At 35.3% G+C, this 21,729-nt stretch overlaps 1 protein-coding gene across 1 annotated transcript in view; it reads left to right on the plus strand.

Annotated features, from left to right (window-relative positions):
* Nucleotides 1-21,729, plus strand: part of NEGR1 (neuronal growth regulator 1) — a gene marked incomplete at its 5' end in the record, with an annotated part of 240,001 nt that overhangs the window by 118,309 nt on the left and 99,963 nt on the right. Inside the window, one exon of the mRNA XM_029285541.1 lies at nucleotides 1,116-1,247. Within this exon, the coding sequence (XP_029141374.1) occupies nucleotides 1,116-1,247 (132 nt within the window). The remainder of the gene's footprint in view (nucleotides 1-1,115; nucleotides 1,248-21,729) is intronic.

Raw genomic sequence — 21,729 nt, forward strand, 5'->3', positions numbered from 1 at the left:
ATTAGAACCGTCAGAATGATATATTGTTGTTAGACAAATGTTCCCCTATGACTCTAACTGCTTATAACATATTGGACTGTATTGATGCTATGATTTAGAGTCATGCATTTTAGATCTGCTTCTTTTTTCATACTTATATGGAACTACTGTAGTTCTTTGTGGTTAGATAAATCTCCATGTTCAATATGATAACACTACAGTGACCCAAGTTTGGAAAGGATCTGTGAGTACAGTAGTTTAAGTAAAACAAGTAAAGTGAGTTTTTAAAAAAGCCTGAGGCATTTACTGTTGATATATTATTGTCTTGCTATTCGGTTTCTTGATTTTGAAAGAAGGAACATAGACTATATGCTTCAGCTATAACATAATAGATATTGAAACTGTAACTGAATAGTGTGATTAAAAATCTTAGGTCAGAATGAAATAATTTTCCATTGAAAAAATTTGGTGTATGCATCAAATAATTTTTTTTATTCCAAGTGCAACTTCATATTCTATAAAAATCAATGTAAACTGAGGTATATTCATCTTACCAGCTAGAAGGCTGTTCAACTCAACTGCCAAATGGGCATAGAATTATTTGTAGTATGCTGAAGTTAGGTAATGCTAAACTGTTTCATGGACTAGTCACTGTTATAATACTGCTGCTAAAATGAGATTATTGTGGGCCACTTGATATAAACCAATTAGGAATCACAATCAAATTAATTTATTCTGCTTTATTGTAAAGCTATATTGACAGAATCTTGCAAGCCCGAAAATGCAGTTCTTCTCCCTGCCTCCCTAAAGCTAGGGAGGGTCTCTTCTGAGTTTCTCCCCCCCTCCCACTACCCAGTTTCCAGTTTTGCTGTTTCTTATCTGACCATTCCCCTGGAAGTGTCTCTTTGCCCAAATTCCCAAAGTCTTTTCCACATACCATTACAGTTGTACAGTGTGAGATTGTTTTCTGAGCACAAGAAAAGAAGTAAAATGTACCCATTTTTCATTTTAGAAATAGTTCTGTCAGCAGAACTTTTGTGTAGCGCATTGTTTATGTCTGAATAAGATTCATTCAGCTCCAGTTCCTTTTCCCTCAGATTTCCTATGTTCAACATCTTGTTCTTCTTTCATTTCAGCCAAACCCTTTGAAAGTGGACAATACTTGGACATCTATGGAATTACAAGAGACCAAGCTGGGGAGTATGAATGTAGTGCTGAAAATGATGTCTCAGTTCCAGATGTGAAAAAAGTAAAAGTCACAGTAAACTGTAAGTCATGATTTTTATTTTTATTTTTTAAAAAATGGATCACGGTAATTTTAGAAGCAAAAATCAGTTGTCAATAAATGATTAAATGTGATGTAAATTCTGCATAAAGATTATATGAGAAAAGCATAGCAACAGGCTCTGCCCACAACTTGTATGTCTTCTGGAGAATGTCATTGACCTTTTGTACCAGTGGAAACTCTTGGCAGTTCTTACAATAACTTACATTTCATAAGCATGCATTTATTTCCAGCCACACATATCAAAAAGACTTATTTTGAAAGCCTTTCTCATCCATCCAGAGACTTCTTCAACATACTGATTGGCTGGGCTGCCTATTGATTCATTCCACTCTTTCTTTCTGAATTGGAAACTACAGGAGCGCACCCATAATGTTCACTAATTTCAGTCCTTGATAAGAAGATATTAGAACTCCATAGATTTTAGCAAAATGTGGCATGCCAGAAAGCCTAAAATGAACAAAGACTGTGAGAACTTTTCATTCCCCACTGAAAAGGTCTTCACAAAAAGATATCTTTGGGGGGACAGAAAAATTTGCTTACATAAAATATTATAATACATTTCCCTAATAACAAATTCAAACTTTCTGGAGATTTATTTAATTTATATAAAAAAGAAAATGATAATAAATAAAACCCTTCTGTACTTTATTTAGACTGACTTGTATTTTCCTCGTTTCATGCTTTTATAAAATTCTGAAGTCTATTTATGATAGTTTCAGTAATAAAATTGTTTGGAGTTGCTGCATATTAAGATTAGGATTGAGTGGGGAAAAAACTCAGCTTAATTTTAAATGATAAGAGTTGTGACAGTGAGGTTTTGAGGAGATGAGAATAATTTCTTAGTGGCCATTCCTTTTCACACACATAATAGCTTTCAGATTATAATTATGTTTATGTACACATGCATATACAAATAGGTCTCCATTATACTTAATATTAACATACCACTCATTTATTATTTCAGGAAAAATGCAGTAGAAAAATTGTAGGTCTTATCATGGGCCATTGTTTCTCAATTTTGGCAGCTGCCAGATGTGTGGACTTCAACTCCCAGAATTCCTCAGCCAGCAGACACTGCCCTAAGAGAAATGAAGTAATACATCCCTGTATTGCCAAAAGAAATGCTGGTACTTAAGAAGACACTTTGTGTCTTGAATCAGAAGGAGACTGGTAGCGTCTTTTCAGACTAATACTTAAATAAGACTAAAGCCACAAATGTTGTTAACTACAGATCATTGTTAAATTAATGGAGTAGATAAACTAATGGATGATTTAGATTGATGAGAGATGAGGTGGGGAGATGAAGTAAGTTATGGCAATGCAGGTTACATCTAAGACACATTGCAAATACCATATGAATTTACAATTAAAAACCAATTGTGTTTGTGGAGAACTTCTGAAATCTTCTGATATATGTCAGTTCTTCAGTCTTTGCTCAATAATGTTGGTAGAACTTTTTGTTCCAAAACAGCTGCTTTGACATATTTTAGGAACTCTGGGAGTTGAAGTCCACACATCTTAAGGTGACCAAGGTTGAGAAACACCACTCAAAATATTCTCCAATCCTAATTGCAAAACTTAGAACAGGTTTTCGTTTTAGTAGAAAATGGGAAAGCTGCAGCATTGGTCCTAAAATAAGGAGGCTTGATATATTTTTTTAAAAAAATAGAACTCCCGCAACCCCTACAACTTTGGAAAATTCTGAAAATCTTGACTCTGTATGTATGTCTGAAAAAGTGTCTGTTTTGCATCATATAATTCATCTATTGACATTTTAAATCTAGGTGGGCATCTTCTTGTCATTTGTTTGCCCGTTAGGCAAGCTACTCAATTTACTTGGCTTTGACACTACCTCCAAGGCATGATCCTATATTAACATTTTTGCCAGAGAGAATTTTTTTTTCTTTAGCAGAAGTATGATTTTTTAAAAAAATAAATAAATTACTTGAGGTATTTATGTCTTCTCCCCACCAAAATAAATAAAGCCTCATCAGCAGGACTCTTTTTACTTTAAAAGCTGGTATTTCAGGGTAATGCATTGTTCACCTTCACATGCTTTTTTAAAAAATATATATATAGAGGTTTTTTTTCCTCTCATTGGGAAAAATTCAGATATGTAATCCCTCTCTCTGTAAATTCCCAGCACCTGAATAATCTAGAATGTGCTCCAAAGAAAACTATGATTGTATTTACTGAGCTCAGTGAACTGTATTCAGTTTTTCTGAATCTGACTTTAACACTTAACTTGGTAAGCCTTTTCTGCATATCTGGTGAGCCTGTCATACTACTAAAAATATATTGCCAATGAGGTTTCTACTTGCCTGTAACTAGATTAGGAATATTAGAATTCTTCCTGGATTGCCCAGAGCTGCCTTATTATGATAGTTTCCATTTTCTATCTGCTTAGGAGTATATATATGTGTGTGTAAACTGTATATAGTACATATACTTTATGTACTCAGACATAACATTATCTTCCATTAGAAAAATGGATCCCATTTGAAATCCAGCATCATTGGCATCTCCCTAGATCTTCTATAACATTAGTTACAGATCTTCCATGATTTATGCAATTTTAGAATGCGAATACTTTTGATCGTCACAAGGTATGAGTTAATATAAAATATGCCCTACTTTAAACTTTCCCTCAATATCTTGCTGGCCACTTAGAAGTAGAATAATGGGCTATGCAAGTCTTTTGCTGGATATAATACAGTGCTTTTCATTCTTGCTTGAAACATTCAAATGTAGTTTACAAGATAAATGGCTTGTGGTAGATATACTGATCTCAAACTTCCTAAAGCAGTCCAAAATTCCATAATAATTTAATACTCCAGTGAAGCAAAACAGGATCTTTTTTAATGCAGTTCATACAAACCTTGACTTTCACATCTGTCCAACTCTTTCTAAGGATAAAGGAAACAAGATAGCATTGTGGTTCAAACTGTACTGTATCAGTCCTTCCAACCTTTTCATCTGTGGTTCTTTTTTTTTCCCTAATATTGAAAATCCCACCTAGAATATCAGAGAAATCTCATAAAAGCATAGTATATTGTCAGACCAAGCTCTGTATTTGAACTGCAGTATATTGTTACTTATATATATCACTGGTCATCTGACACTAGAGAACAAAGGTTACTATCTTTCCTGCCAGATGAAAGGAAGATTTTTGAGTAAACTGTTGTATTATCAAGGGTAAAAAGTCCAACTAGGAGAAAGATCATGATCCCTTGGTCTTTGATGTGAAAATTTTGTATCATTTACCACTCCACTGCCTTTGGACATATTGAACAGGATTCTGTTTTTTGTTTTTTTTTTCTTCCCCTACGTTGCTGTAAATCCGAGGTAGCTGCCCCAAAATCGATGACATTACATCAGATTTATAGTAGCATTGCAAAGTGCAATTTGTCCTAATGGCCTTGGCTCTACAATTGTAATTAAAGTAGCTGTAAATGTTGATAGATGGTGTACGTGCAAGCCCTGATTCACTGAGGAAATTCCAACAAACTGCAACTCTTGCAAGAGAGACTTTGTGATCTCTGTATCATGCAAATCACCATATGCCTGGCAAGAGAGTTAACTCATCAAGATATAACAACAATTGCATTCACCAGATGTGCTGTTTAACAAAACAGCTGCGGGCTGGAAGCTGCTTAGAGTCAGAGAAATGATTTATGGGTGTGTCTGGATTTTAATTTTCAATGAATATATATGTTAATGTTTGAAAACAAATTCCCATAATGTCCTAATCTACTTTGTTGCTTTCAGTGCATCTAATTCTGAAAGTCATTCTGCTAACACTTGGGAGTGTGTGAGGGAAACAGTATATTTAGCTTCTTTTTTACTGCCTATTTACCAATGCAAAACCTACTTTCTATAAATAAGGAAAGATAGATTTACTTGGGCATGTTTTAGAAAGAGAAGATAATTTGAACACATTTTAAAAATGTTCTTCCTTGCAAAATAAGGATATAGAAAGGTTCTTGAATTGCAATTTCAGAGGGTAAATGGGGTATTAAGCACTTATACACGTAAACCTACAGAATTTTTCTTTTTCGTGCCAATGAGAGGACTGGATATACTGCCTAATAATTCTTGGCTATTATCAAACAATGGTACTGTCAGGCTGCAGTGTGACCTGGAAGTGATGAAAGTATAGAGCAAAAAAAAAAAGCATCCTACTTTGTTGAAAGCATCAAATTCAAACAAGCTCTCACAGAATGTGAGAAATAGAACCAGATTTCTCAAACTCTGGATTGTTATATAGCCATACAGATTGGTAGCAGAAAATTGTTACATAGCCATACAGATCAAATAAAATGTACAGTGTACTGTCACCATGGGCTTTGCTGCTTAGCGGTTTTTCAACTGTAACAGGAAACTCTCCTCAGAACAAAAGGAACCATAGATTATAACCATAGATGCAAACTAAACACTGCCATCTACTGGCTGAATACTTCTGTAGTTGTTGCAATACAAAATACATTCCAACATGTACTCCAATAGCTTTCAACAGTAAATGATTTACTGTATGAACTTTATTCAGCAGAAACATTTTTAGACATTAAATATTACAAAATATTGTGGATCCTTTCCGTTAATAGGAAATTTTTCCATCCTCATTCCTTCCCACATTTTAACTTCTAATGAGCCCAAACTTGTAACACTTTGTTTAAGAAATAATGAACAATGTTTATGTCACTGATGATGGAGTAGACTGATACCTTTTTTACCAACAGCAGGTAATTCCATAGTACCTACATAGAAAAATAGTGGCTCTCTGCACAAAGCAAAGTGACTGTGCATGCCCAAACATATGAAGAAAACCAGGTGTTGTATCTGTAGTAGCTATATGAGCCTGAATAAAATAAATAAATAAAACACAGCTGCTTTAATTATTTAAAAATAGGGGAAGGTTGGGGTCTAGATAAAGACCTGCATTTTGCAGTACATTTATAGTCCCTGCCATTCACTGTTCCTGGAATTTACCCTTCCTTATTGTAAACCCTCTGAACAATATGTTATGATTTCCCTCTGAAAATCCCATGAACCAGTGACCTCAGTGGAATGCAGTTCATTTTTCTTCTGACCAAAACGTTTTACTGTTTACAGAATTTTGCTAAAAATTAATTCTAAGCAACTATGCAGCATAAACAAAAGGCCTAATTTTTTTATGTTGGATATTTATTTTTATGTTGTAAACAACTGCTTAGCCTTCTAAATGTATACAAGGAAAAATTATCCCCATTAATGATTTTTTTCATATGTGAAGATTTGTATTTGTTTTGCTTCTGAGACATTACAGTAAGACTTTTGTTTGTTCTTTTAGTATATATAGTACCATGATTTTGTGTTTTGTTTTTTGTTCTGTTTTGATTGTACCAATTATGCTTTTTTTAAATTAAATATGTCATCTTGTTTTTGTTTTTAAAAGATAACTTTATAAACATAATAGGTGTTGGTGGATATGTTGTGGGGGGTAGATGAGCAGGAATATACCTGCATGCATTCTGTACAGAATGTGCAATTAGTAATCGAGGGAATGTTTAATTGCTAGGGAGAATACCATTCCAGCAGAATTAAAATAAATAAGCTGTGTTTTATTTTGTCAGTAAGGTTTTATTTGCATTTTTAATTGTAAGGCAGATGCTGATTTACCTGGGTTTAGAACTCTAGGTTAATGTAGCAAGATGTGAATATGCCATCTGAAATATTGGCTGGAATTTTCACACACAGCAGCTTTGCTACTAAGTCATTTGGGATATCAATATGTAATTTCAAAAAAGAAGTATTAATAAGAACTTATTAAATTCTTAAAATTCTTGTAATTGAAGCTGGAATCCTGGAATATTTTAAGACAAAACTATTCAGTTTCTAATCTAGGCGCAATTGTGATTGAGAAGTATGATTCTCACAGAAAGCCTTTGTTAGATCCTCTTGCCTAAGTGCATATTTTGAGTGACTGTGAAAGGATTGGTGATCTCTCCTTGGGAGTGGGAAAGGACAAATTGTTAAGGAAGAACTTTTAGAAAAGACAACTCAGTCATAAAAAAATAGGATAGCATGATAACAAAACTCAAGATAATCCTATCTTGATTTTCTTTGGTATAAGATAAGGCACAGAGAAAGTCTTTAAGGTTTTCAAATTTCTGTTATGCTATCCTACAACAATAAACTGATGTCTGGAATCCCTGTCATGGCTGTTTCTTGACCCTGCCTACGTTGAAGAGCTGACAAATGATCAAATTTCATTGTTTACTTCAGCATACATTTATGAAGGAGCCATCTATTCATGGCTATAATTAGTTCCATACTGCATAACCTACATACAAATCAAAGCTGTGAATATAAAATGTAGCATTTAGAAGGAGGAGAGGAAAATTGTCTTAAAATATCATAGAATATTAGAGTTGAAAGGAACCTTAGAGATCTTCTGGTCCAGTGATGGCAAACTTTTTAGAGACCGAGTGCCCAAACTGCAACCCAAAACCCACTTATGTATCGTCGGGTGCCGGGTGGGCGTGCCCATTGGGTGGGTGTGGCCAATTGGGTGGGCATGGCCAATTGGGTGGGCATGGCCAATTGGGTGGGCATGATAACGGTAGACTGGGTAGGACTAAAAAGTTCAACCAATCAATTCCAACTTTGCGAGATCTTTTTTTCCCCGCAAGAAGTTGAAACTGATTGATATATTGAACCCTTTTTTTTTGCACACGGCGGCAGAGGCCTACAACGAAAAGGTTTTATAAAACCCAGCTGAAGGCCTAGGACTGGGGCAATGGCACGAGTGCCCACAGAAATAGCTCTGCGTGCCATCTGTGCCATGCGTGCCATAGGTTCACCACCACAGTTCTAGTCTAACCCCTTACTCAAGCAGGAGACCCTATACCATTTCAGACAGATGGCTGTTCAGTTTCTTCTTAAAAGCCTCCAGTGTTGGAGCACCCACAACTTCTGAAGCAAGCTGTTCCACTTGTTGATTGTTCTCACTGTCAGGAAATTTCTCCTTAGTTCTAGGTTGCTCCTCTCCTTGATTAGTTTCCATCCATTGATTCTTGTCTTGCCTTTGGGTTTCTTCCTTGCCAAAAAATGTGGCTATATTTCAACATTACCTATTTCTTTGGTCATCTTTAAATGAGGCAAAATTTCTCCAGCACAAAGCATAATAAAATCAACATAGGCAGCCGCAAAACAGAATCATAAATAAAAACTTCCCACATGCTGTTACCATACTAGAGCATTGCAGTTGGCAAGATATGCAGTCAGAAAATGGACGTGGATTTTCACAACCAAGACACTATATTGATAAATCAGTCTGCCGTCTCTGCCAGTTTGGAAGTATTCAGTAAACTCTTCTTTGCATATTGTTCTATTTTGTCCATATGCAGTTCTCCAAAATCCATGAATTTTGTATGCAACTTTTCTACAGATATTCACTTTGGGGTATGATTTTTTGAGTTAAGAACTGCATAAAAATGTGCAAGTATCTGGAAGGACAATGATATGTACAGAAACTAAATGAAATTTGTTTGCTGAAAAAAAGTTAGATTTGTGGTCATTTTCATCAAAATGAGTATGGCCAATCCCCAAACACTCGTGTAGTTGAAAGTAAATGTAAGCCTGATGTATTTCAGAACTTTGGCCTTTAAGATTTTCCCTTCCATCACCATTTCAGCTTTCTTATGTCTTTTTTTCTGTGCAAGGGAGTACTGTTTTTAAAAAGTCATTGGACTTCTGTTCCCCACATGAGCTATTCTTGGAAGAAGATATTCTGGACTCAGGCAATGTACATTCATTCATTCACACATTCAATCATTCATTATATTTTATTGCACCTTTATTACTTTATAAATAACTCAAGATGGTGAACATACATAATATTCTTTCCTCCTTCTCTTTTTCCATGTGAGGTGGATTGAGAGAGTGACTGATCCAAAGTCACCCAGCTTTCACACCTAGGTTGACGCTAGAACTCACAGTTTCCTGGTTTCTTGCTTGGTGCCTTAGGCATTACATCAGACTAGCTTCTATATCCCATCTTAACAAAACAAAGTCTGACTATGAAGAAGGAGACACATTGCTTATAGGAAACACCTTCTTTTGATCAGTGTGTACAGTTTTGCATATGGGTATGTGATAAAATATGTTTTAACATTTATGTTTTTTTCTTTTAATATTGAGAATTGAGATTTGAAAAGTTGGCAAAACTTATTTTTATTTGCTTTATAGTTTTGAAATTTTCCCCCTCTGGATTGCAGAGGAAATTTAGGGGAAAAAATAATGCATTAAAATTCACCCTGTGGTGACTTGATCTTTACCTCAGTGTCAAGGAAAAGTAACAGAATACTTTCAGTAGAAAAAACCTACTGATGAAAAAATTAGTGGACTATGATGTTTGTTGTGGTTTTGAGTGTTAAGATGTTAAGATAATTTTTGTTTTAATCTATTTAGATGTGTGTTGTTTAAGTACACTGAAGAAGTTAGTGGTGGTTTTTTTTAGAATAAATTGCACTTCAGCCTTTTTTTAAAAAAGGCAGTGGTTAAGCAGAGCCCCAAAATGCTGACTTCTTTTTCATGGCTTTGTCTAATAAACAAATAGCATAATAAACAGAATAATAGACTTGGAAGGGATCTTGGAAGTTTTCTAGTCCAACCCCCTGCTCAAGCAGGAGACCCTATACCATTCCAGACAAGTAGCTGTCCAGTGTCTTCTTAAAAGCCTCCAGCTATGGAGCATCCATAACTTCTGAAGACAAGCTATTCCATTGCTTAATTGTTCTCACTTTTAGGAAATTTCTCCTTAGTTCTAGGTTGCTTCCTTGATTAGTTTCCATCCATTGTTTCTTGTCCTACCTTCTGGTGCTTTAGAAAATAGCTCAACTTCCTCTTCTTTGTGGCAGCCCCTCAAATATTGGAACATAGCTATCATGTCATCCCTAGTCCTTCTTTTCACTAGACTAGACATGCCCAATTCCTGCAATTGTTCTTTATATGTTTTAGCCTCCAGCCCTCTAATTAACTTTGTTGTTCTTTTCTGCACTCAACAATAGTTCTAAAGAAGTACAACCAGTGGTGGGATTCAGCCAGTTCACACCACTTCGGCAGAACCGGTAGCTAATTTTTTGTTGCCCAGGCCCAGAATGGACTTTCAGAAGTGGCATCCACACAAAGAACCAGTTGTTCACATATTAGTAATGGATACACTAATTGTAGACTTTCTTGTAGATGGTTAAAAATAGAATGTACACAGATCAGCACTGCTATTTGGGAAGCATTCACATCCTGACCAAGAACCAATTTGGGTTGGGGTATGACTAAATATAAACTGCCATTTCTGTCTGATTCCCAAACATTTCCAGTTTTATAACTTACAATAGTTTCCCTCCACACTAGACAGTCATTTAAATGTTGTTGTTCTTGCATATTTTCTAACATCAGGCACCAGCCAATGTTGTAGGTCCCATAAACTAATGCAAGACTCAGTCATTTCTCTCTCACTTCTACTGCGTAAGATCAACAAATTGCATACTATTTTTGTGGCCCAGTGCCAAAATCTGGGAAAATCTCAAGCAAAAATGCAAAGAAATCCTGTAGGATTTCCCATGATACTACTGAAATAGCCATTTAATGAAAATGTATGGTATGTGTGTCTGTATATGTGCTATGTAATTTGTGAGGAGAAACATATAAATTTTACTGCCAATGCCCATGATAAAGAAGCTCAAATAAAAGCAAATTCTTCTCTTCACCACCACTACGCTTATCTTTTTTTTTTTAATGGACAAAAAAAGGGGAATGCTGCAATCAATGGACGAAGCTATATTCCTTTGGATATAATAGGAGTGATCTATGAGAGTTCTCTATACATATGAACCTTTTCAAACATATGCAGCTATTTGAACTGATCTGATAGCTGCCATATACAGTAGTTTCCACGGTTAAGTATCATCTTCTATCAACTGAGATGTTGCTTCAGAAGTAGTGGAAAACTATGATTTCAAACTATTCAAAGAAGCTATAGTAAGCCCTGCAGTCATACTTCCTCTTCCTAATTTAGAGAGTTTGGCAGATTTTCAGTTTTATATTTTGATCTATTTTGATTCCTTGAAAAAAATATCTCGTGTATTGGCCAGTATTCTCTATCCTGCTTTTGGGTTATTTTAATTCCTATCTATGTATTTTCAAATATTTTAGATTGCCATGAAGACTATAACATATAGTTTTATAAGAATGATTTAGGTTCTGCTCATGACACGCATAGAAGACTTGTAAAACCATATTAATGTTAATAAATAGTGTGATCTGATTCAAATAATTTAATGTGGTAAGGTTGCTTTGAGTTACACAAGCACTGTGTTTAAGGAAGAAACTAAAATAATATTTTAAAAGCCCATATTCTTATTTAATTTATTTTTATATCCAGATCTTGCCCATTATATAACAAAAATGGGCCATCATCCACTTCCAGAAAATCCATGGTTTGATCCTTTGCATGAGTTGAGTAGCACAAGGATGCAGTTTGTTCCTGCCTGCAGCTACAAAGCAGTTAATGGCAGAACACTAGGGCTGTTAAAGACAATAAACAGCAAGTTGTACAAGTCAATCAAGATGCCAGCAAATGTATAAAGTTTTTCTTGCTCTAGGGGAAAAGTAGACATATTTTCAGCATGAGTTCCATGCAATCACACTGAATAATTATTGAAATTTTGAAAATATGTTCAAAGGAATTATTTTAATTGCCTTCATCCACTGTTATGTTTCAAACAGAAAACATCAATGAATTTCTGACCCATGTAATAAAAAGAATACTTCCCTAATGGTTATGAAATACAGATTGGAGGAATAATTAACCTTAGGCTTTTCTGCTTTCTCTGTTATTTCTTTGATGGACTAATTCTCACAACCTACTGCAGAGTTGATTTTCTTTTTCTAGATAATCAGTCATGAATTGTAGGTAGGGTCACAGGCAAGCAATCCTTTGCTATTAGCTTGTAATAGGCATTTGAAATGTCCTAAAAAATCTAGGCAATAATCATCTGTTTTGTTCCAAGAGCAATCAGTGCAGCACTGATCTTATGTGTATGTGAGTTGTTTGTGTTTTAAAGCAAGGGTTTCAGTAAACAATATAGATCCCTCCTCCCTTCTTTCCTGAATGCTCAAATAGTTAAAACAGTGTGCCAGTTGGAAATTAAATTGATCTTCTTATTGCATAGCAACATTTGTAATGCAGAATCATAGGGATAAGCAAAAATTAGTGTATATTTACAGTCCCTCTTTTTTGGCTGTATAACCTACAACGTATGAACACAATGGACTTTGCCTTTGGTTCTTGATCTACCTCAAGCATTCCAATTCATTTCCAACTGAGCAGAAGCTAAATCTATTAACTGCAGTTTGAAACAGCAGAGCATTACTTTTTCCGTTCACAATATTTGTTTACTATTAAAGAAAGGCAAGATCAATATGAATAACAAACATATAATTATTTTGTCTGTACTTGTGCTTTAATCATGTTCTTTTAGATTTATTCTTTGTTGTGTGTGCACGGGTGTGTATGTATTATAATTCCCACAGATTGTTTTATTTGGTAGGAACTCTGTATAATGCATTGCCGCTGAGTGGGAAACTATGCTAGGAATCAGTAAAGTTTCTTTCTTGTAGTTATGAAGAGAGAGAGAGATCTATATTCCTGTCCTTTGGGTTTTTTCCATCACATTATTAATATTGCATGAGAGAGAGAGAGAATGGGATTACACTCGTCCCCACTGTACTAATTAAGTATAAGACTAAAGTTTGCAACAAGGAATTCTTTCCCCTTTGCAAAAGTGGCCAGGTATTGTACAGCATAAAAAGAGCCAATTTGGTGTTGTAGTTTATGCATCAGGTTAAAAACCAGGAGACCATGAATTCTGGTTCCCTTTAGGCAAAAGCCAGATGAATTACTTTGGGCCAGACCCTCTCTCTCAGCTCTAGGAAGCAGGCATTGGCAAATCACTCTTAAAATCTAGACAAGAAAACTGCAGGGACTAATCCAGGCAGTCACCAGGAACTGACTCAAAATCCCCCTCCCCCCGAAAAAAAAATACTGTACCTCTTAATTACATATTCTTTCCTTAATCAATAACATTGTGGAACTTGAAGTTGGCCCAACTTGCCATTCACAGCCAGGAGTTCGATTCTGACCGGATCAAGGTTGAGTCAGCCTTCCATCCTTCCGAGGTTAGTAAAATGAGGACTAGATTGTTGGGGGCAATATGCTGACTCTGTAAAGGGGCGTGTAAAGCACTGTGAAGCGGTATATAAATCTAAGGGCTATTGCAATTGCTATTACTCTTATTGTAATCTGATCCATTACAGCTCTGATACATGGATGTCCCTTGTTCCATAAACTGAGAAACAGGAAATAAAATGTGTATTGTACAGTATATATGATAGCACTGTGAAACAATATGTTTTGGGAAATGTAGATGAAACTGATTTAAGGATTCTTCATCTGAGATAGGTAACGAACTTGTGCTGTAATTGAACATTAAAGGTATCAAATCCATACATCCCTAATCTAATTACAAGGTGTCACATTCTGCTGCTTTGTTTTTAAATGAGAAATAAGAGGGAAAGAAATCAAATTATGGACATGTACAGTAATGCCATTAAAGGCTTTGTTTTGAGCAAACTGAGAAATATACCTCTAGAAAAGGAACTGTAACCTTAGGCAATGTAAATACAAATACAGTGTCCATATTATGTGCTTCAATGGCTCTATACTATTCTGCATCTGGATTACTCTGCCAAGTTCTGAGTGCCATATTTCAAAATAAAGAATGGTTAGGATACTTAATAGCACCGAATCCTGTTCCAAGGAAAAGTGGTTGAAAAAGGTAGTCATATTTAACCGAGATTAGAGAAGATTAATGGGAGACGGGATTGCTGTTTTCACCTAGCTGAAGAACTTTCATAAGGACGATGGAAGCACAATTATTCTTTGCCGCTTCAGAGAGTAGGACTAGAATCAATGGATGGAAATCTCAGAAAAGTAGATTTTGGTTTAAGATTAGGAAACACTCCAAGATGATAACAGCTGTTAAAAGTGAAGCAGGCTTCCTTAAGAGATAATAAAGCTTTCTTCATTGGGGATATTTAAGCAAAGGTTGAGTGAATATTCCCCAAGGTTCCATTCAATTCTAATATTCTAAAATCCTGGACATTTTGAAGAAAACAATCTTCCATTCTAAAATATAGATGGGAAGATTCAGAGAGAAAAAATCCACCACCAGTAGAGAAAACAACACCATACCTGCCTACATCAGACAGCAATATATTAAAGCAAGAGCTAAAAGCTAAAACAATTTTTTTTTTACATAGTAACTTTTTACAGACCTTGTAAGGAAAGAGCATCCAAAGGTGTTCATGACCATAGCATGTATTTTCAATACTTTTAGGTTGCTTTTCATTGGTAGATATTATTTTAATATAAATTCAATGTCTGTTCTACAATTCAATAGGCAGAAATTTGTTTTATACTTTACTATTTTTTCTCTACCCCATACGCTAACAGAAAATCAAAATATTGTTTAGACTTCAAGCAAAGGGAAGCTACTGCAGCTTTATTTAACATTATTTATTTATTTATACTTCATATTTGTAAACCACCCATTTCCCTCAAGAGGGGCTCTGGGCAGCATACAATATAATATAATTGATAAAATAAAATGTATAAAAATTAACATTAAAATTAAGTTAGGATTAAAAATAATAAAATTGCACAATAATGACATTATAAATGTCTGGAGGATAAACATTCCAAGATGGCCAGTTAATGTTGGTTATTACAGGTCAGAGGGACTCTCAGGGGCTAGCCAGCTCCATGGTTGTGTGGTCTTCTGTGGGAACACAAGGCTGCAGAGCCAAGTTCTGACCCTTTGCAGAATGGGAGCCTTCCTCACCTCTGGAGGCAGAATGTTCCATAATGCAGGGCAGTGGCAGAGAAGACTCTCTTCCTAGACTCTGCCAGGTGAAATTCCTTGACTGATGGTTGTGCAGCATACCTTCCCTGCCTGAATAAGTGAGTTGAGCTGAGATGATAGGCAAAGCTGGTTCTGTAGGCATTCTGGCCCTATGCCATGTAGGGCATTTTAGGTGATGAGCAACACTTTGAATTGGATTTAGAAGCAAACTGGTACTCAGTGTAGTTTTCGGAACAAGAATGTTATATATGCCCTTCTTTGGGCAACCAGTATGGCTCACTCAGCCACATTCTCTACCAGCTGAAGCTTCCATATATTTTTCAAGGGTAGCCCCATGTAGAGTGTGTTGCAATAACCCAGTGGAGATATGACCAGGACATGAATGACCAAATGAAGAGCCTCACTGTCCAAGAAAGGGCATAAATGGTACACAACACAGAGTTAGGCAAAGGCTCTCCAGGCCATGTCTGTGACCTGCTCTTTGAGCAGGAACCTGAGTCCAAGAAGACCCTCAAATTACACACCAGGTCTGTCTAGGGTAGTGCAACCCCATCCAAGACCAAAGGATGATAAACATCTGGATATAAGGGACCCACCCACAGCCACTCACTTCATCCAGGATGGAGATATATCATTGGGTATCATCAGTATATTGGAGATACCTGGTCCTAAGGAGATGGATGATCTCACCTACTGGTTTCATGTAGATGTTAAAGAGGAGCGGACAAAGAGCACTGAGCCCTATGCATGAGCTGGACTTCTCGCTCCCTATTAAATACCAATTGAGGCCAGTCTTGGAGGAAGCAGGTGAACCAGCACAAAACTGTGCCACCCAACCCAACTCCTCAAGTTGGCCCAAAAAGGTTGATGGCACTGAAAGCTGCTGAAAAGTCTAGGAGAGAAAGAATGGATGCACCACCTCCATCACAGTCCTGCCAAGGATTTTAGTTAGATTTTCTCTTAACTAGGGCTCTTTTTTCTCAGAACCATTTCCAATTGCTGCATCTAAATGTTCTATCAGATTCCAAAATTCTTATCTCCACATTTCTTGCATTTCCTTGAAAAATAAGAGTGTGAATATAATCACTTAAAAACAAGTATTATTTGTCAGTCATCAAACTAATACACTTCATGTTTTTGACTCCCTACAGTATAGTTTAGTTATAAAATTTGTAAGGTCAGTTCTGGCCTTCCTATGACTTATCTCCATTTCCTGAAACAAATATGTACATAAGTTATGATGTGCTGTCAATTAACAATAGTTTTTCAGTATAAAACTATTAGTAAGTCTGATTTACTAACAAGAAAACTGGCATGCTATGACAGCTGCTGTCTTCATAGCCCCAGACAATCTGTTCTACACCAACATTGACGTAACCCTCCCATTTATTATATGGTCATAATGAGCAGTGTCCTCAGAAATATCATTTGATTGGACATATTTGGTTGCTCTGTTATGTATACATGTTCTATAAAATCAAAACAAATTGATACATTCATTTATAGCAAGATAAGTTGTTTAATTGTGTCACTAGGGAATTAATTTTAAATATCCAGAAATATTGCTCAGCAACATTGCACATTTTAAAGTCCTCAATTGCTAGGGAAGAAAACACTCCAATTAAGCTATCCTATAACCTTTTATGAGTCAGTGTATAAATCCAATAGGTTAACTCCAGTGCAATATTTCCTTGATGCCACACAATCTGGGTGTTAAATTCTAATTGATTCACCTATACCTCTAGCTCACAATATGATTGTGGTAGGGTCTCCTGGTGGGTATGACCTTAATTATGGAATTCTGTCCTGGAGGAATTCTAGAAGATCCTCACATTGTCTGGTTTCAAATGTCATCTTACAACAAGATTGTTCAGCTGGCCATTTGGAAAATAACAACTAAGGAGACTTTTGAATTCATTTTATTTACAGTTTTGTACAGTTTTACACCCACAGTGGGTATATATATATGGAACAGGGTTATACAAAAAATGATATTAATTCTACCTGTCTTGTCTCAGTGTAGATATTCACTTTTACTGGCCCTCCTCCTACTTGAGTAATTCAATTCTGTGTTTGTTCTACTGAGACTATTTCTCTGGGTGTTCATGTCCAGAGGAATCATGTTCAAAAGGCTGTGTTCTCTGGCCTTCTGCCTAACGAAATACTAAGCCAGTGAAAATTGATATCACTTGAGTTTTTCCTCTGTTTTTCATCAGTTCACAGTGGACAAAGATATTCTGAAAAATTGTGAAAATTATCTTCAGTTTCTGAAGCTTATCATAAAACTGTCCAGATCCAAATCCATCTTCAAGACCTGCTCAGTGGTAGATGCATGTCTTTACTTGCAGCTCTGTTTAGATGCTATGATGTGCTATTGATTATGTATGTTATTGAGATTCTTATTTTTGTTGTCAGCTCCCTACAGCATTCCTACTTCCATGTATTAAGAGGTGGCCTTGAAGTTAATTTGTAGCCTTCATTGCCAAAAAAAAAAAAAAAAACCCTGGAAAAATACCACCATAGGTAGAATGAGCCAAAGCAATAAATGTTGGTGTATTGCCATCAGATTTCACTTAATGTTTCTCTCTATAGCCTAGTGATCATCTGACAACAAGATTAATTGTGAACAATTTTGATGAGACAAAAATTTCCCACTAATGCTAATTATTATTCTTGATTTATTGTTTTTATTTTATAGAAGTAGAGGAACATTGCATTGTCAACAACACTTCACTTTTATCTTTCTATCGTATATCTTTCATAGAATGTCCTCAATTCTTTTCTCCTGTTATGGACAAAACTACAAAACTATTCCATGATTTTCAAATTACATGTGAAGTCATTTCCCCTGCTTGTCTTAGAACCCCTTGATGAGCTCTGTTTCTCCCATCTAAACAGCATCATGAAGTCTTTACAAATATAATTAAACTTTCTATTCCTGTTGCATATGGTGCTTGGGTTCTTAATTAAGCACAGTATGTTTCTCTTGGCAGATCTCGTTTATATATTTCAGTTCCAATGCTGAAATAATATTTGATGATGCCGCAGGTTTCAAAAGAACATCTCAATATTTTGTGTCATGTGTCAATATACTTCTTAATATTGCTATCTTCAACTATTTTGCAGAATATTCTTGCAGAAAAATATGGCAAACAATAAATTATTCTAGTTTCATCATTTGTTTACAGTAATAATCAATTTGAAATTGAAAATATATTTCAATTGTTTATCTCATTCCGGTTATCCAGTCTACAGAGACTCTTTTAAAAAGTTCACAACGCATTCCAGTTCATATTTTGAAGAACAAACTCCTGTCTTACCTGGACTATCCCAGGTCAAGCACACATAAGGATACAGAGTGGTGGTTACAAGCTTTACTGATAAGTTCTGAAAAATAAGTGGCTAAGGAAATGTGAATGCACATGCATATGTATTAGAGAAAAAAGTCCCCCCAAATTTAGCAAGCTTGCCTTAAAAGAGTTCCAGTCCAAATAGTGGGCAGAAGGGTTATCAAATGAAGCCCAAGGATCCAAACATTGTAGAAGGTTCACCAGTCCAGGTCCACAGTCAAAGTCACAAGGTATCAAATCAGGAGTCTGGATAAGCAAACAGTTTTTGCTAACAAAAGGCTTCAGCTTGCTGCTCTTCTTAAATAGAAGTGGTCCCAGTGTTGCTCATTTTCTTGTGAAGAGCCTTGCAGATCACTTTTGTTCTACTCCAGACAATGAGGCCTTGCACTGAAAGAGATTAGCAGCTCACACTTCTCACCTTCAGAGATCAGCGGCAGCTGTCCCTGATGGTTACTGGACAGCCCCTCTTCTCTGCTGGCAGCAATGCTTCCTTCATCCAGCTCCACTCATTGCGAGTGTTCTTATCTGAATCTGAGCTCCCCATGACATCACCATTCTCCCAAACTACCTGCACCCTATGCAAAACAGCATTGAGTCTGGCATAAGGCACATCTATGAAAATGTCTCAAGATGAAAAGATGAACAGTAAAATCTTCCTGGGATTGCAGTTCCAGCTTTATACATTCCAAAGGTGCTTTTTCAAAAGGCAACTGGACTTTCTTGGGGTTTTTTTTGTTTTGTTTTGGGGTTTTTTTTGAAGACGTTGCACTTCTCATCCAAAAAGCTTTTCCAGCTCTGACTGGATGGTGGGAAATAGAAGGATTTATATTCCTTGCAGACAGCTAGTCATTTGCATTCTTTTATAGAGACTTTGAGACCACGTGGAGGTATGTCTGTATGCTCAGGGTCACCTGAGTAACACAAATGGGTGTGGAGCCTCTTTGGGACTGCTGAAAGGACTGGGTTGTGGAAATGAGCTTTTTGCAGGATGTTTTTTGCCCTGTGTCCTTTTATTGTTAAACACAGGCTCAGGCTTTTGGGGATGAGTCTGTATTGTCTGCATCTCAAACTGAAGCACAAATGGTTCCTGTAGTCTGCAATTTTTCTGGAAATCCGTTCATACTCCCGCAACATTCGAAGGGTGTTTATTGCTAAATGTCTGTGGAGATTCAAAGTCATCCAAGTCATGGTTGTCCCAAAGGTGCTTTTTCAAGAGGCAACTAGACTTTCTTGATATTTTTTTTTTAAAAAATCTTGGAAAAGAAAAACAAGAAAGTCCAGTGGCCCCTTGAAGAAGCACCTTTGGGACAACCATGACCTGGATTACTCAGAATCTCCATAGATATTTAGCTTTATACATTATGGAGACTCAGTGTCAGGGAGGTCTAAGAACTATGGTTATACGAACTAGTTTCTTGTTATGGACAGATCATTTTCTATGACTATGACATCAAAGATGACTGGAGTTTTTGAATTTTACAAGTATCACATAAAGTAGTCCTTGCTTAATGACTGCAGTTCATTGAGGGAAACATCACATAATTGCAACAAATGTACAACCTCTCTTTCACTGCAGTCATTAAGCGGTCATTAAGTGAGACAATACATGACCACAGTTTGCGATTTTACTACTGGCTTTTCCATTCACACACATACACTTACAAGCAGACATAATTTTGGATACTCTTTTAGAACATTACATAGACTAAAATTATGGAAACAGTTGTTGTAGGACAAGTGAAATAAGAGTCTCGTGTTCATATCATGCTTCTGATCTTCCCAGAATTTTCTGCTTGGATTCTGTATAAGATATAAGAACTCTGCTTATGTTTATTTATATGTGTCTTATCTTCCTGAATTATAGTTTTAAAGAAGTAATTTACACCAGAATAAGCTTCAGGCAATTCAGAATCCTCCTTTTGTATTAGAAATCCTTATTTTTAAGGAAATATTAATTTCATCATGTTGATATGGGTTACCAGATAGATCTTAATTACAAAATTCCAGTTGTGTTATGAGAAAAAGATTAGGGTTGTATCCTCTTATATTATCTAATGGTTGTCTGAATTTTAGTCATCATAAAGCAAGCAAATATTTATCTTAATAACAACCTCAAATGTATAAAACAGTTCTGAATCACAAATAAATAAAAATGTAATCCAAATCAGCCAAATGAAAGGTAAACCTTTTTGTGACTTTACAGATAATATCATAAAATGTTTGTTTAATCAAACAATGTAGTTAATCATAAAGGTGAAACTGAAAGTTAGCACTGCTGGATGCTAGCATAAAAGTTAATAAATTTACCTCATAATCATTATGCACATGCTAGTTATAATAATTTACTGTCCATATCAAATCTTTATAAGCATTGTAATTAAATATAAAAATGCACATTAGAATTATAATGAGTAATTAGGGTAACATAACTAATATGCAAAAAGTCCCAAAGCTCATTAAAATGTTAAAAGATGAAACCTGTTGTACTCAAGAGTTTTTGCCTTTTTTTTGTATCTATCTGAATGTCAATATATCTTCTGCATTGCTTCATTAGCTGTATGTTTTAACAATATCAAAAAAACCTCTAAATTAAACTAAAAGTGTTCACTATTTTGGCCCATTTTTTAAAATATATTTTATTGATTTTTTACAATAACAATCTTTAGTGCTTAGTAAACAGCATGTTGTCTGGGTTCATATATTTTAAAAACAATCAATAATAATTAATTTCTATAATTCCATAATCAATCTATTAATTAATGATATATTTCTTTGATCTTCTCTTCTTCCAATAGTATTCTTCTTTTATCAACATTAAGCAAATATAGTTCTTAATACTTTCAATATATACAAGGTTGAATATAAATATTTTTCTTATGTTTGTATAAATAACAGTAACATCAGCATATAACATCTTTTCTGATCCTCTTATTTTCAATTATATTCATAAAAGTCATCTTATTAAGTCACTATATATCCTGTTTTCAAGGTTCTTATTTAAGCTTAATTCCCCCTCTATATTCAAACCATTCTTATCAATCATAATTTTCTCAATGTTAATTACCTTTAAATATCCAAACTTTTCATTCACATACACTATCCCAATATTTTTATATTTCATATATTATAAAGAATACTATACTAATAT

This window comes from Protobothrops mucrosquamatus, unplaced genomic scaffold (genome assembly GCF_001527695.2).
Source record: "Protobothrops mucrosquamatus isolate PMUCROS unplaced genomic scaffold, P.Mucros_1.0 scaffold1837, whole genome shotgun sequence".
In the NCBI taxonomy this organism is placed as follows: Eukaryota; Metazoa; Chordata; class Lepidosauria; order Squamata; family Viperidae; genus Protobothrops; species Protobothrops mucrosquamatus.